This window comes from Capricornis sumatraensis, chromosome 1, assembly GCF_032405125.1.
Source record: "Capricornis sumatraensis isolate serow.1 chromosome 1, serow.2, whole genome shotgun sequence".
In the NCBI taxonomy this organism is placed as follows: domain Eukaryota; kingdom Metazoa; phylum Chordata; class Mammalia; order Artiodactyla; family Bovidae; genus Capricornis; species Capricornis sumatraensis.
The window spans coordinates 190,219,431-190,236,835 of record NC_091069.1 but is presented as its reverse complement, the minus strand read 5'-3'; the positions used below and the strand labels follow the sequence as shown (position 1 = coordinate 190,236,835).

Below are 17,405 nucleotides of genomic sequence, written 5' to 3'. Positions count from 1 at the left end.
CTCCGGACAAGGAGGAATGCAAAGAGGAAGGACAATGATCAGGAGAGTTCCAGGTAGAAAGAGAGAAGCTGAATGAATTAACATCAGAGGGTACACTTGCCTAGTCAGTGAAGTAGGAGGCAGGGCAGCCAGGTGACAATAGGAGTAGAATTGGAGGTCATAGAAAAGTTAGAGAAAACAGCCAGAGGCAAAAGCATTTACAGTAGGTTTCAAAATGGTAGGAATGACTCAACTGCAACTCAGCAACCTAGAATTGGGAAAGATGCTGGAGGCTGGCAGTGGGGCCAGGGAGCTAATATTTTTTAATTAGAAAAGTTAAACTTAATTAAAACTTAATTGGAAATCCCTTTAATATGCTAAGTGATGAACAAAATCAATGAAAGCAGTTATGTAGATGGGGGAGTGGCAGAGGATGAGATGGTTGGATGGCTTCACTGACTCAATGGATATATGAGTTTGAGCAAACTCTGAGAGAACATGAAGGACAGGGAAGCCTGGCATGCTGCAGTTCTGGGGTTGCAGAGTCAGACATGACTTTGTGACTGAACACACATAATTATTTAGAATCAATAGAAACTATCTGCAACACTGGACACCTCTTAAAAAATGAGTACACACCTAGTGCTTGCTTCAAACTGTAGACTTCCTTGGTATAAAATTTAAAAAAAAACCAGCACTCTCAAACATAACTTCCCTGGTAGCTCAACTGATAAAGAATCCACCTGCAAAGCAGGAGACGACGGTTCCATTACTGGGTTGGGTAGATCCCTGGAGTAGGAAATGGCAACCCACTCCAATACTCTTGCCTGGAGCATTTCATGGACAGAGGAGCCTGCTGGGCTACAGTCCATGGGGTCACAGAGTCAGATGTGACTGAGCTACTAACACTTTCACTTTTTAACTCTCAAACATAAGCCAGTTTGAATAGATTTTACATGTTAATTTTATACACATGTAGACACATAGAATGGAGAAGGCAAAAGCAACCCACTCCAGTACTCTTGCCTGGAAAATCCCGTGGATGGAGGAGCCTTGTAGGCTGCAGTCCATGGGGTCGCTAAGAGTGGGATACGACTGAACAACTTCACTTTCACTTTTCACTTTCATGCATTGGAGAAGGAAATGGCAACCCACTCCAGTGTTCTTGCCTTGAGAATCCCAGGGACGGGGGAGCCTGGTGGGCTGCCATCTATGGGGTTGCACAGAGTTGGACATGACTGAAGTGACATAGCAGGAGCAGCAGACACATAGAATACTATAAAAATGTATTAAAGTGTGTAGGTCTTGGTCTTATTTTCCTAGCCATTTGGAAAACCTTTCTGCAATCCTGGCTTACTTGGGCCTGGCATCCCTCCCACTTCTCTGGCCATCCTGCCATTCCCTGTGTGCCTAGACTCTTGGTCCATCCAGGTTTCTACAGGGAGTTCCCTGAATAAAGGAATAAGCAATGTGCACATTAAGTGCTCATTTTTTCCACCTGAGCCCAAATTACCTGACTTGGTGAGGGAAACAGCATGAGTTTCTGGGACAGTGATAAGAATTGCATTCTTCATTTGGGTGTTGTTCCAGCCTGTGAGAACAACACCAGGTCTCAATCTCCAGCAGCCCTCGCCACCTACACTTGTGTTAAAGCCAAACTCCTCAGTATGATACTGGAGGTTTACCTATGATACTGGAGGTTTACCTCCCTCTCTCTCAACCTCATTTACTTCCACTCTACCCAGGAACCTCTCAAGCCTGGCTCCAGGTCATCACTGAACATGGTCCCTTGGAGGCAGCTGGGTGATTTTCAAAGGTTCCTGGGTCCACCTTCATTACCCATGTGACAGGTGGAAGTTGCCCAGGTGCTAGGATGGGCCTGCAGCCTGGATTTCCTGCTTTGGCTCTGGAGCCTGCCAGGACAGGGAGAGACATTATACCAGGCACCATGCTGCCCTGCAAAAGCCATCTGTGACCAGAGCCCCTTTCCAGTGAGCCTGATCTTCTTTGGTGTACCAAGGCCTCCTGGTTACAGGGGGTCAGGCCACAAGGGAAGTATGTGTAGAAGTTGTCCCAAACCACGGTGCCTGCTGCCCTCCTTGACCTGTGCTGCTATGTCCCATGCAAGGGTCACACTCTTCTCTTTCCAGCCCACAGCCTCTCTGACTCTGTAATTCCCTTAAGTTAAGAGAATGGGATGTGGCATTGTAGGGATGCCACATTGTAGGGTGTTCAGTTCAGTTCAGTTGCTCAGTTGTGTCCGACTCTTTGCAACCCCATGAATTGCAGCATGCCAGGCCTCCCTGTTCATCACCAACTCCTGGAGTTCACTCAAACTCATGTCCATCGAGTGGGTGATGCCATCCAGCCATTTCATCCTCTGTTGTCCCCTTCTTCTCCTGCCCCCAATCCCTCCCAGCATCAGTCTTTTCCAATGAGTCAACTCTTCTCATGAGGTGGCCAAATTACTGGAGTTTCAGCTTTAGCATCATTCCTTCCAAAGAAATCCCAGGGCTGATCTCCTTTAGAATGGACTGGTTGGATCTCCTTGCAGTCCAAGGGACTCTCAAGAGTCTTCTCCAACACCACAGTTCTAAAGCATCAATTCTTCAGCACTCAACTTTCTTCACAGTCCAACTCTCACATCCATACATGACCACTGGAAAAACCATAGCCTTGACTAGACGGGTCTTTGTTGGCAAAGTAATGTCTCTGTTTTTGAACATGCTATCTAGGTTGGTCATAACTTTCCTTCCAAGGAGTAAGCATCTTTTAATTTCATGGCTGCAGTCACCATCTGCAGTGATTCTGGAGCCCCCCATAATAAAGTCTGACACTGTTTCCACTGTTTCCCCATCTATTTCCCATGGAGTGATGGGACCAGATGCCATGATCTTCATTTTCTGAATGTTGAGCTTTAAGCCAACCTTTTCACTCTCCTCTTTCACTTTCATCAAGAGGCTTTTTAGTTCCTCTTCACTTTCTGCCATAAAAGTGGTGTCATCTGCATATCTGAGGTTATTGATATTTCTCCTAGCAATCTTGATTCCAGCTTGTGTTTCTTCCAGCCTAGCGTTTCTCATGATGTACTCTGCATATAAGTTAAATAAGTAGGGTGACAGTATACAGCCTTGACATACTCCTTTTCCTATTTGGAACCAGTCTGTTGTTCCATGTCCAGTTCTAACTGTTGCTTCCTGACCTGCATATAGGCTTCAGGGTGTAGAGCTGTATAAAGTGATGGGGCTGAGGTCCTGACCTTCCTGATCTGACCACCTGCCTGAGGAACCCCTCCCCTATTGCCTGATGTCCCTGAGTCTGTGTTCCACCCAGAGTCTCATCTCCTCTCAGGGACCAGCCCAAGGCCCACTCCTGCTCACTCAGTCACAGGGTGCAGAGGCCTCTCTGAATTCCTAGAGCCCTTGCTGTTGACATCACTTGAAGAGACATTTCATCAGACTTTCTTGGTGAGCCAGGCTCAGGGGACTTGGTTCTGCTGCTGGAAAGTTGTGTGAAATTGACCCTCTGTTTGCCTGTCTGAAGATGAAAGGGGTCGGAACCACACCTCGAGGCCGATGTTTCAGTTCAGTTTGATTGCTTTTTTCAGTCTAAACTACTTGCTAGGGTCTGTTTCTGCTTCTTATCTATATTTTACGTTTCTGTCACAACCTAGAGCATAGTGTGCTAGGGCTTGAGGAAGACTTAAATTTGTTTCTGAGCTATTAACTGAATGAATACCAAGATCTTACAACAAACATGTTTTTCTGTGGGGCAAAGAAGAATTGGGTGATCTAGTTAAAATTTAGATTGTAGATTAAGCTCACTGTTGTTAAGATAGCACTGATCACCAAACTGGTCTATAGACTTTACACACTTCTAATCAAAATCCCAGCAAGGTTTCTTGTAGAAATTGACAACAGATTCTAAAATATATACAGAAATGTAAAAGATATAGAATAGCCAAAGCAACTTTAAAAAGGAAAAACAATGTTGAAAGATTCAAACAATCTGATTTTAGACACTATAAAACTACAGAAATCTAGGATAGTAAGTATTGATGTCAAGATAGAAAACTAGATCAATTAAACAGAATAGAGCATCCAGCAATAGACGCACATATATAAACAGTCAATTGGTGGAAAAAGAGTCTTTTCAACAATGGTAGCAGAACAATCATTAATGTGCACAAAACTGAACTTTGCTTGACACTTCATAGCAAATACCATAAAAATCCCTAAGAATGGATCAGAGACCTAAGTGTAAAACTTGAACTATGAAATATCTAGGAGAAAACATAGGAGAGAATCTTTGTTATCTTTAAACAAATATTTATTACACATAACACCCACAGTACGATCTTAATTTTAAAAATATTGGATTTCATAAAAATTAAAATCCTCTTCTCCTAAACAGATACTCTTGAGAGAATGAAAAACTAAGCTACATACTGAAGGAAAATATTTGTAAGTTACATATTCAATAAATGACTTGCATCCAGAATATATTTTTTAAAAACTCTCAAAACTAAATAATAAGAAAACAATGAACAAAAGATTTGAATAGAGACTTCACCAAAGAAGATATATGGATGGCAAGGAAGCACACAAAAAGATGCTCAACCATTAATCACAGCAACTTAAAACCTCAGTAACATGCTACTACACACCTATTAGAAGGCTTAAAATGAAAAAAGACTGACAATACCAAGCATTGGTGAGACATGGAGCAAGCGGAACTTTCATATACTGCTATGGGAGTATAAGATGGTATAACCATATTAGAAAAGAGCTTAGCAATTTCTTTAAAAAGTTAAACATGCACCTGCCATATGATCTAACCATTACACTCTTAGGTATTTACCGAAGAACAATGAAAACATATGTCTGCAAAACGATTTGTACCCAAATCTTCAAAGCAGCGTTAGCACCTCAAAAGTAGAAAGAAACCAAATATACATTAAGAGGTAAAAGGATATGTAAACTGAGGTACATCCAAACAATGGAACTCTACACAGCAATTAAAAGGAATATACTATTGCTGCACAAAGAAACATGAATGTATCTCAAAATAATTATGCTAAGTGGGAGAAACTAGACCAAAAAAAGTACATGCTATGTTTCTTTATGGAATTCTAGAAAATTCAAAATAATCTATTGTGATAGAAGGTCAGTGATCACTTGGAGAGCTGTAAAGGGATAAAAGAGGTACAAGAGAAAGGTAATAAAAAGAAACATGAGGAAAATTTGGGGGATGAAAGAGGTGTTCATTATCTTGATTGTGGTGATGCTTTTATAGGTGTAGACATGTGTCAACATTTACCAAATTGTATACTTTAAATATGTGCAATTTATTATGTCAATTATACCTCAGTAAAGCTGTATTTTTTTTTCAATAAAGCCCTTTTAAAAATTGTTTAAGGCTTCTTCCCAGAAACTTTAATAAACTACAATGCATATTTCCAAGCATAAACCCTAGCAATCCTAATTTTACAGTCCTAGGCTAGGACCCAGAAACCTGCATTTGACTGAAGCTCTTCAAGCAATTCCAGTGCAAGTTTTCCCTAAACCACCTTTTGTGAAACACTAATCTAGAGAGTAAGGATTTCTAGAACAATATTGTAATTAGAAGGTTTGTTTCTGGGGAAAATAAGTAACTTTTCCTACTAGGGTTGTTATATCTTTCTGTATTATGCCTCCAGAGTATTCATATTCCATTACCATAACATGTATTTAGCATATTATTAACAGTTCAAAGGCAAACTTAAATCATATCTTTCCCCCATCTTACCTTTATATAAATTAAAATTAACTTCATGATCTTGTTACATTTCCTGGCAGAGGCTTACAATTTAAATCAAGAACTTAGGTCTCTTGGTCATGACTGAAAATTGATGTCCTAGTTTTCCAGTCACACTTCTTAGTTTACCTTCTTTTCACATTTTATGATGCACATTCACCCACACATCCTCCTGACAAGCTCACGATCAGAGGAGACACAGAAAGAGTGTAAAATGGTTTCATTACTGCTAAGTCTCTGAGGACAAAGTTATCTTTCCATGTGTATATAATTTTCCTCATTAAACAACAAAAACTGTTGCCAGTATAAATGATAGGAGATAGGTTTTCCCCATGAAAATAGCATTCCTTAACCCTAGCAACATTACTTGAAAGAAATATTGGAACTCAATGGATGAAGTTTGTTTTGGATTTTCCTATCCAATGTCACTTGAGAAGACACATGTGAAAGATAAAGCCTACCCAAAGATGATTTTTAGTGATTAAAGGGAATACAGTGAATAACACCTGTGAAAATGGTGTAGGGATAAAAAAAAAAACCCTCCAAAAATTCACTCCTCAAACGTTTTGTGGTGTTTTAGTTACCCTAGTCCCATTCTACTCCTTTTTCTTAGTGGCAGCCTTGGAAACCAACAGCCTGTAATCATGGTGAAAATTAGCAAGCTGGTAGCTCTAGGAGGGGGCAGAATGGGGATACCCTTCAAAGTCTCATTCCCAGAAAACTGTCATTATTTGATTGTCTGGGGGGTTCCTTGGAATATCCTACTTGCAAGGCTGTCTTTATTAACCAGCCAAGAGCTTGCTCAGTGTGAAAAGCCTTTTCCCAGGGCCCTTTGAGAAAATATCTAGAGGTGATTATTTAATTTCTTGGCTGCTTGAGACACTGGATAACAGCTGGGGCAAAAATAAGATAATCAAAAAGTAAAAGAAAAACGTAAGAATCCATGGTTTTGAAAAACTCCAAATATTCTGGAGATTCTAGAAGGCCATTGTGCACATGCCAAGGATTGTGCACACACTCAGGAAAAATCTTAGAAGACGTTATGCTCTCACCTCAGCTGATTTTGAGACTTTGTACAAAAAATAAGTGAAGGCTAAGGAAATTGCCACCTGTCTGACTGAGTATTAAAGTTGCGCTCCAAAGTCCACACAGAATTCCTTGGCAAAGACCAGAATGTTTATTGATTTCAGATGTTTAAGAAAACTTCTGCCCAACCATGAACCAACCAGACTTCAGTGACCACACATGACAATGAATATGGATTTTATAGAATTATTTCATAAAAGTCACTAAATAAACCACAGACAGCAACAATCACAAACACTGGAGATGGAGGAGAATCTGATTTCCAGAGTTGCCACATTATGTCATTTTAAATGTCCATTTTCCAAAGAAAAATTATGATGCATACAGAGAAATAAGAAAACATAACCCATACAAAGGAAAAAAAAGGAGTCAATAGAAACTGTCCCTGAGGAAGCCAAGATATTGCACTTCCCAGACCAAGACTTTAAATCAACTTAAAAAAAAATGTTTAGAATGAAAGGAAACCATATATAAAGAACTAAAGTATGAAAACAAACTCTCATCAAATAGAAAATATAAAGAGAGAGAAATTATACTTTAAAAGGACCAAATAGATATTTTGGATTGAAAAGTATAATAACTGGAGTGAAAAATTCACTACAGTGGTTCAATAGCCAATTTGAGCAGGCAAAGAATCAGAGAACTTATACATGGGTCAACTGAAACTACTCAATTTGAAGAATAGAAAGAAAAAGAATGAAAAAAATAGACAGAGCTTTAAAAGTCTGTAGGACACCAACAAGCATATCAACATACACCTAACAGGAGTCCCAGAGGACAGAAAAAGGGACTGAAAAAATTAATACTTGAAGAAATAATGGCCAAACACTTCCAAAATTCTAAGAAAAATGCTAATCTACACATTCAAGTTGATCTAAAAACTCCAGAAATAAAAATTCAGAGACCCCCCACCTATACATAATATGATCAAACTGTCAAAAGACAAAGAAAGTAGAGATAGCTAAAATGGCAGATTAGGAAGACCACAAGATTAGGAAGACCACAAGACCACAGATTAGGAAGACCACAGATTAGGAAGACCACACCTTTCATGACTACATCAAAATTATGACTATTTATAGAGCAACTACTGATAAGAAACACCTGAAGATTAGCAGAAAAGGTTACCTACAACTAAGCATATGAATAAGGAACTAAAATGAGATAAATAGGAGGGGCAGAAAAGCAGTAGAGTTAAAACCCATACTCACTCGGTAGACAACCCACAAACAAGAGGATAATCACACTTGCAGAAGTTCTCCCCAAGGAGCAAGGGGTACAAGCCCCACATTGAGCTCCTTAGCGCAGCAGTCCTGCACTAGGAAGATGAGCCCCCAGAGTCAAATGCTTTGAAGGCCAGTGGGGATTACTTTTGGGAGAGTTAGAGGGCACTAGAAAATAGAGACTCTACTCTTAAAGAGCATGTACAAAATCTGACATGCTCTAAGACCCAGGGCAGAAGAAATAGTTTGAAAGAATCCTGGGTTAGACCACTTGCTAATCTTGTAGAACTTCCCAGAGAGGTAGGAAGAAACTAAGAACTCCCTGGGAATATAGGTGCTGGCAGCAGCCATATTTAGGAACTCATTCTACCATGAGGATACCGGTGCTGGCAAGTGCCATTTTGGAATCTTCCCTCTAGATGATTGGTTCTGGGAAACAGCCCCACTCACCAGCAGGCCTGATGCCCTAAGACCCCATGAATCCCCAAGTCATTCAGGGACCCAGCCTCATCCACCAGAGGGCCCAGGACCCAGACCCACTCACTAATGGGCCAGCGCTAGTCCTAGGAACCCCTGAATCACAAAGCCAACTGCACCAGGACCTAGTACTGCTTGCCAGCAGGCAAGGAGCATCCTCAAAGAGGCAGAGCCTGGCAGCCAATTGGGATGGGGGCCAGCCCTGGCTACAAGTATGCTTACAGTAGTCAGCCTCATCACAACAGAAAAGTCCATACAGCTCACAGAGGAGGCAGTCCTAGAACACATCACTCTGGTGATCAAAGAGAAGTTGGGCCCCATAAAACATCTCCTACATAAGGCCACATCTCTGATACTGGGAAACATAACTGATAGAATATATAGAAATAAAAACAGAAAGTTAGGCAAAATGAGCTGACAGAGGAAAATGTTCCAAATGAAAGGACAAGAATAAAACCCTAGAAGAACTATTAAGTTAAGTTAAGCTGCTCAGTTGTGTCCGACTCTTTGCGATCCCATGGACTGTAGCCCACCAGGCTCCTCCGTCCATGGGATTCTCCAGGCAAGAATACTGAAGTGGGTTGCCATTTCAGCAATAATTATTACTTTTTTACCCAATAAAGAGCTCAAGGTGATGCTAATAAAATGCTGTGCTGTGCTGTGCTGTGCTTAGTTTGCTCAGTCGTCTCCGACTCTTTGTGACTCCATGGACCATAGCCCACCGGGCTCCTCTGTCCATGGGGATTCTCTCGACAAGAATACTGTAGTGGATTGCCATGTCCTCTGCTGAATGAGCTAAAAAATAGATGAACATAGAGAGCAACTTTTTTTTTTGTCTTAATGACCTTTATTGGAATCTTTTGAGTATCAGCTCATTAAAGTCTTTGTTTTCTATTTCTTGCATAAAGCTCCAGACTGGCAAAAATATTAAGTACACAGCTGATTTCTAGACAACACTTAATATTTATAAATTTATCATTTGTTTTGCACATGTCTATGGCTTTACTACTTTCAAGACAAAAGTCACACATAAAAATACAGACTTCTCAAAACATAAAAGTCAGCCAATATCTATGGTTTACAATGCAGACAACATAGACTATATAATTCATCTGTTTTTGAAAACAGAAAGCACTGATACTGAACTCTACAGAAAGGTAGATACATGGGGAAGCTCACTGATGACTCTCCTTTATAATATAGATCAACACCAAATTGTTTCACATATACTCAGTATCTATCTATCTATCTATCTTTATATATTTTTTTCTTTTTTTAAACCAAATAGAGAGCAACTTTTAAAGAGTTAGAAAATTTAAAGAACTACGCAGAGCTAGACAATACAATAACTAAAATTAAATATACATTAGAAGGAATCAACAGTAGATTAGATGATACAGAAGAGTGGATCAGCAAACTGGAAGACAGAATACTGGAAATCACCCAAGCTGGCAGAGGAAAGAAAAAGAATTGTAAAAAATGAGGATAGTTTAAGAGACCTCTGGGACAGCATCAAGTATATTAACATTTGCACTCTAGGGGTTCTAGAAGAAGAGAGAGAGAAGTTGGAGACATAATAACTTAAAACTTCCCTAACTGGGGGAAGGAAACAGACATCCAGGTTCAGAGCACAGAGAGTCCCAAACAAGATGAACCCAAAGATATCCACACTAAGATAGGTTGTAATTAAAATGGCAAAATTAAAAGCATCAAGGGGAAAGCAACTAGTTACATAAAGTTTCAAGGTACAAAGGTAATATACACAAATCTGTTGCATTTCTATACACTAACAATGACCTATCAGAAAGAGAAATCAAGAAAAAAAATCTAATTTGCAATTGCATCAAGAAGAATAAAATACTAGGAATAAATCTAACCAAGGAGAGAAAACTATAAGACATTGATGAAAGAAATTTAGGACAACACAAGCAAATAGAAAGTTATACCATGCTCACAGACTGGAAGTCAATATTGTTAAGAATGACTATACTCCCCAGGGCAATCTACAGATTCAATGCAATCCCTCTCAAAATACCAATGGCATTTTTTTCACAGAAGTAAAAGAAATAATTCTAAATTTGTATAGCAACAAAAGACCTGAATAGCCAAAACAATCTTGAGAAAGAACAAAGCTGATGGTATCATGAGCTGTGATTTCAAACTATACTACAAAGATACAGTAATCAAAAAATGTAGTAGTGCTACAAAAACAAGACACACAGATCAATGGAACAGAATAGAGAGCCCCGAAATAAACCCACACTTATGTAGACAATCTATGACAAAGGAGGCAATAATATACATTGGGGAAAAGACAACCTTTCCAACAAATAGTGTTGGAAAACTGGACTGCTACATGCAAGGGAATCAAAATTAACTACTTTCTCACACCACATACAAAAATAAACTCAAAATAGATGAAAGACTTAAATGTAAGACCTGAAGCCATAAAACTCCTGAAGGAAAACATAGGCAATATACTTTTTTTTTTTTTGCCCATGCTGTGCGGCATGCAGGATCTTAGGCCCCTGAACAGGGATTGAACCTGTGCTCCCTGCAGTAGAAGTGTGGAGTCTTAACCACTGCATTGCCAGTGAATTCCCAGACAGTATACCTTTTGGCGTACATTGTGGCAATATTTCGTGTGTAGAAATACTGAACTACTAAGCTGTGCACCTGGAACAAACATAGTTTGTAGGTCAATGACATTTTAATTAAAAAAGAGAGAGAGAGAGAATCTAGAAAGCAGCAAGAGAAAAGCAACCTGTATCATGCAAATATTTTTTAATAAGTAAATAGCTTAACTCTTACTATAAACTATGGAGGCTACAAAATAGTGGGATGACAAAAGTGCATTAAGAAAAAGACTGTCAACCAAGAATTCTATATCTATGGCCAACTGATTTTCATCAGGTCTGCTGTCTTAATTCAGGCTGTTATAACAAAATACCATATCCTGGATGGCTTATAAATGACTGAAGTTTCTTTCTTACAGTTCTGGAGGCTGGAAGTCTGAGATAAGAGTGCCAGCCTGGCTGAGTTCTGGTGAGGACCCTCCTCTGGGCTGCATATTGTTGACTTCTGATTGAGAAAATTGGGTCTGGGCAATTGGGTAGGTGAGATCATGTCTAAAAGGGACATACAATTACAAAACCCCTACACAATTTAAAGCAAGCACAGGTGCTTCCAGGTACTATGAAAATGTCCCCACAGTTATTTTCTAGGCAAATCATTTTCTTTAACAATATCCCCAATCTCCACACCTCCACACGGATTCCACACAAACCTGGAATCAGTATACTCCCCAGACTGAGGTCAGCAAGGGTAAACTTACCTTTAATATTGTTTTGTTGTTTCATCAATAATTTACTTATTTCTGAAAACCAACAATCTCTGATTTCTTTTGAAGCTGCCTGCAATTACAGATAAGAAAATACTGAATATCATCACCTGGTACATTAATTGGACAGGACTTTGATTCTCTGGGTGACTTTTAGAATGAGATAAAAAACACTTGCTGAGTTATGGGAACACGATATGGAAAGAGGAGAGACGCCTATGGGAAAGGCATGAATTTTACCTGTAGGATGTATTTTTCAAGTCCATTTTGGTTGGCAATTTCAAACTTTCTGTTGCTCCCCCTTCCAAGTTGGCGAATTGAAAGTGTCATCAACTATGGTAAACAAAGAAGAAAATTCTCTATGCTATCTCTTCCAATTTAAGAATTATCCCTGTCTGTCACTCCAATTCTTTCTACCCTTGATCTCTTTTCTTCCATCTTTCTTCTAAGTGTTTTACTGTTTTCTGTTAACAACCCCAAGGAACATAAAACACAATCTTGTGTCATTTATCTTGTCTATTTCAGAGGACAACACAGATTATATCATTCCACAGGCACAGCTGTAGCCTTCAACTTTAAGCAAAACGGTGATCTCTCCTTTAATACCTGAGTATTTCACAAATCGCTACATAATAGTAACTGAATTAGTGTCCACTATGAAACATAAATAAAAAGCACTATGAATAAATTAACAATCTTAATCACAAGAGCATGTATGTGTATATGTGATTGCTAGCTATGAAATATTTCTCATACAAGCAAGAGGCAATGGTTGGTGTGGACATGGGATCCTAAACCCCCAGGATCAGGTGTTTGTTGCCTACATTTGTATGAAAAGATGCATGGTTGAGAAGATGAAATTCAGCCCATGCTCTAATCTCCAAGACTTTCAATCCTCTGCCTGGACAAAAGAGGGTACTTTTTAATTAGTTTGTCCAGATAGGCTGGCATAGGGTCCCTTTTCCCTACCCAGTACAAAGGCAACCTGTGCCAGGCCTGGGCCTATCTAGTGACTGATTACAAGCTCTGACTCTAGAATCAGACCTGGGTGGATTCTCGCATCTGATTAGTTAACCTTGCCTCTTTAAGCTTCAGTTTCTTTATCTATAAAGTAAAGATAACAATATTTCTCTCCACAGGGTTGTGCTGACTCCCAAGTGCAATAAGACACCTTTACCTTCATAGACTTCTTAAAGCTGTAGTGAGGGGACAGGCCCTGGTCACTGGGCTCCATCTGTATCTTACAGAACACTATTCCCCGTTCAAATAGATAGATTTGCCTCTGGCTGGGCTTGAATCGAATTAAATCCTTCATCTTATAACGATCTTTGTGAACTGTCCAAACGTTGAAAGAACCATGCATCAACAACTTGCCAAATTTTCCAATATCATCCTTTGGGAAACACAGATACACACAAAAAGGAGTTGTTAAATTACTTGATAAAAAAGAAGCTGTCAATTTGCAGAGCATGCTTATTTGACGTTTATAATCTTACAAGAGCCAGTCAGGCTAATCTGTCACTTACCAAAACTATAATTTTATGAGCTTCAATCAGCATGGTGTCATTCAGTTAATAAGGAATAGTGCAGCAGTATAAGGTAATATCGAGAAGGCAATGGTACCCCACTCCAGTACTCTTGCCTGGAGAATCCTGTGGATGGAGGACCCTGGTAGGCTGCAGTCCATGGGGTTGCTAAGAGTCGGACATGACAGAACAACTTCACTTTCACTTTTCACTTTCATGCATTGGAGAAGAAAATGGCAACCCACTCCCGGGTTCTTGCCTTGAGAATCCCAGGGACAGGGGAGCCTAGTGGGCTACTGTTTGTGGGGTAGCAAAGAGTCGGACACGACTGAAGCAACTTAGCAGCAGCAGCAGCAGCAGCATAAGGTAATAAACATAAAGCATGTTAGAAATACTTTGAACTAAGGGTATTGGTACTCTGATATTTTTATCTTATAATTAATTTTTAGCTAGCAGAACTCCACTTCCTTTTCTTTGTTTTTGATATGACACTACTTAATAAGGGCAAGATATTAATATTTTAATTATGTTTGGGAGAGCCAGTATCGTTGCTGCAGTATAGATCTTTGGTAATCTGTGGGTTCCATCCTAATTCAGATGTATTTTAACATCTGCCTCAGCAACATGAGAACATAAGAACATGAGATTTGTTCTGAAAGAGAAAGCTTAGGATGACCTAATCTTTATAACATTGTAAAGGAAATGGTAATTACATTCAACTCTGCATTTTGGGCTTCCCTAGTGGCTCAGTTGGAGAAGGCGATGGCACCCCACTCCAGTACTCTTGCCTGGAAAATCACATGGATGGAGGAGTCTGGTGGGCTGCAGTCCATGGGATCACTAAGAGTCGGACACAACTGAGCGACTTCACTTTCACTTTTCACTTTCACGCATTGGAGAAGGAAATGGCAACCCACTCCAGTGTTCTTGCCTGGAGAATCCCAGGGACCAGGGAAACTGGTGGGCTGCCGTCTATGGGATCGCAGAGTCAGACACAACTGAAGCAACTTAGCAGCAGCAGCAGCAGTGGCTCAGTGGTAAATAATCTGCCTGCCAATACAGGAGACTCAGGTTCGATCTTTGAGTCAGAAAAACCTCCTGCAGTAGGAAATGGCAACCCACTTCAGTATTCTGGCCTGGAGAATTCCATGGGCAGAGATGCCTGGCAGGCTACAGTCTGTGGGGTCGCAAAAGAGTTGGACACAACCTATTGACTAAACAACCTATTGACTGGATTTTTCATAGTGAGTGAACAGTGTAAACTTAATCCCAAATGACAATTTTTTTGTTTGCTTTTGGTCTAATCTTTTTGGTTCTAAGCCACACACTAGCTATGATGCCTCTCCTTCCACCCTCAAAAGTCTGTCTGAAAGTCCAAATGAGGTGATCCTGCCTTCTCTGAGCTCTCTCTAAAAGTTGCAGAGTGTGATGAGCTAGAAATGTGGTATTTATAAAAAACTATATCATTAAAGTAGATAATCAAGAATTTATTTCCCTGAATCAAAACACCAAAAGAAAAAATTATTTGAATCAGACCAGGACAGAGATATTTCCCTGTTTTATATCTAACTAAGATAAATCCTCTCAATTTAAAAGTTATTATTAGATATAATGTACATTATGTACTCTTAAATGCAGAGTACATCACGGGAAATGCTGGGCTGGATGAATCACAAGCTGGAATCAAGATTGCTAGGAGAAATATCAATAACCTCAGATATGCCACTTTAATGGCAGAAAATGAAGAGGAACTAAAGAGCCTCTTGATGAAGGTAAAAGAGCAGAGTGAAAAAGCTGGCTTAAAATTCAACATTCAAAAAATGAAGATCATGGCATCTGGTCCTATCATTTCATCACATATAGATGGGGAAAATGTGGAAACAGTGTCAGATTTCATTTTCTTGGCCTCCAAAATCAATGCAGACAGTGACTGCAGCCATGAAATTCAAAGATGCTTGCTTGTTGGAAGAATAGCTATGACAAACCTAGACAGTGTATTAAAAAGCAGACACATCATAGTCAAGCTATTGTTTCTCCAGTAGTCATGGATAGATGTGAGAGTGGGACCATAAAGAAGGCTGAGTGCTGAAGAATTGATGCTTTTGAACTGTGGTATTGGAAAAGACTCTTGAGAGTTCCTTGGACAGCAAGGGGATCAAACCAGTCAATCCTAAAGGAAATCAACTCCAAACTTTCTTTGGAAGGACTGGTGCTAAAGCTGAAGCTCCAATACTTTGGCTGGCCACTTGATGCAAAGAGCTGAATCAATGGAAAAGACCCTGATGCTGGGAAAGATTGAGAGCAAGAGGAGAAGGGGATGACAGAGGATGAGATGCTTGGATGGCATCACTAAGTCAATGGACAAGAGTCTGAGCAAATTTCGGGAGATAGTGAAGGACAGGGAAGGCTGGTGTGCCGCAGTCCATAAGGTCATAAAGAGGTCGTGTCTGACTTAGCGACTGAACAACAACAACTCGTGTACCATTAATAGGCATTAAAAAAATTATGTATATTGAACTGTAATACCTTTTTAAAATGACTGTATATCTAAAAGTCTAAAATAAAAAGCTCAAGGCAATAAATTCGAATCATTTTTATGGTGTGTGTGTCATAATTTCAGTACTGTTTTCCTCTTTTCCTTTATAAAATTTACATGCGGTAAATGTGGTGAGTGAAGTCCTCACTGAGGAGTAAGAACCCCAGTTTCAAGGCCTTCTCTCCTAAAAGCATGATGTTCCTATTGCAGGTTGCACAAACTCAGCTTGACTGCAAACTAAGACAGGTGGGTGATGGGTTCATAAGGATCTGTGAGAAGTTACTCACTCTATCCACATACTTCCTGCACCCATTTAAATGTAACCACTCCAGCCCTCAGTGAATGGTGTCTTCTTTTATAACCATTTAATTTATATTACTCAGACATACATAGTACAGGAAATATGTTTAGTTAAGGCTGGCAAAAGAAGGTGTTTAATATCTGCCACAGGAACAAATGTATTCAGTAGTTTCTATTTAAAAATTGATTTATACTCCATCTCATTTCAAAAATTAGATCAGTTCAGTTGCTCAGTTGTGTCCGACTCTGCAATCCCATGGACTGCAGCATGTCAGGCCTCCCTGTCCATCACCAACTCCCTGAGTTTACTCAAATTCATGACCATGTATGAGTCAGTGATGCCATCCAACCATCTCATCCTCTGTCATCCCCTTCTCCTCCTTCCCCCAATCCCTCCCAGCATCAGGGTCTTTTCAAATGAGTTAGTTCTTCGCATCAGGTGGCCAAAGTATTGGAGTTTCAGCTTCAGCATCAGTCCTTCCAATGAATATTCAGGACTGATTTCCTTTAGGATGGACGGTTTGATCTCCTTGCAGTCCAAGGGACTTTCAAGAGTCTTCTCCAACACCATAGTTCAAAAGCATCAATTCTTCGGCACTCAGTTTTGTTTATAGTCCAACTCTCACATCCATACATGACTACTGGGAAAACCATAGTTTTGACTAGACGGATGTTTGTCAGCAAAGTAATGACTCTTCTTTTTAATATGCTGCCTAGGTTGGTCACAACTTTCCGTCCAAGGAGCAAGCATCTTTTAATTTCATGGCTGCAGTCACCATCTACAGTGATTTTGGAGCCCCCCAAAATAAAGTTTCTCACTGTTTCCATTGTTTCCCCATCTATTTGCCATGAAGTGATGGGACCAGATGCCATGATCTTAGTTTGCTGAATGTTGAGTTTTAAGCCAACTTTTTCACTCTCCTCTTTCACTTTTATCAAGAGGCTCTTTAGTTCTTCACTTTCTGCCATAAGAGTGGTATCATCTGTACATCTGAGGTTATTGATATTTCTCCCAGAAATCTTGATTCCAGCTTGTGCTTTATCTAGCCCAGCGTTTCTCATGATGTACTCTGCATGTAAGTTAAATAAGCAGCCTTCACGTACTCCTTTCCCTATTTGGAACCAGTCTGTTGTCCCATGTC

At 39.9% G+C, this 17,405-nt stretch overlaps 1 protein-coding gene across 1 annotated transcript in view; it reads right to left on the bottom strand.

Annotated features, from left to right (window-relative positions):
- The window catches only part of MCF2L2 (MCF.2 cell line derived transforming sequence-like 2), a 279,399-nt gene that overhangs the window by 15,721 nt on the left and 246,273 nt on the right, over positions 1–17,405 (bottom strand). The window contains exons 23-26 of the mRNA XM_068968757.1: positions 13,079–13,294; positions 12,142–12,234; positions 11,892–11,974; positions 619–642 (exon numbers count right to left, since the gene is read on the bottom strand). Coding sequence (XP_068824858.1) covers positions 619–642; positions 11,892–11,974; positions 12,142–12,234; positions 13,079–13,294 — 416 coding nt within the window. The remainder of the gene's footprint in view (positions 1–618; positions 643–11,891; positions 11,975–12,141; positions 12,235–13,078; positions 13,295–17,405) is intronic.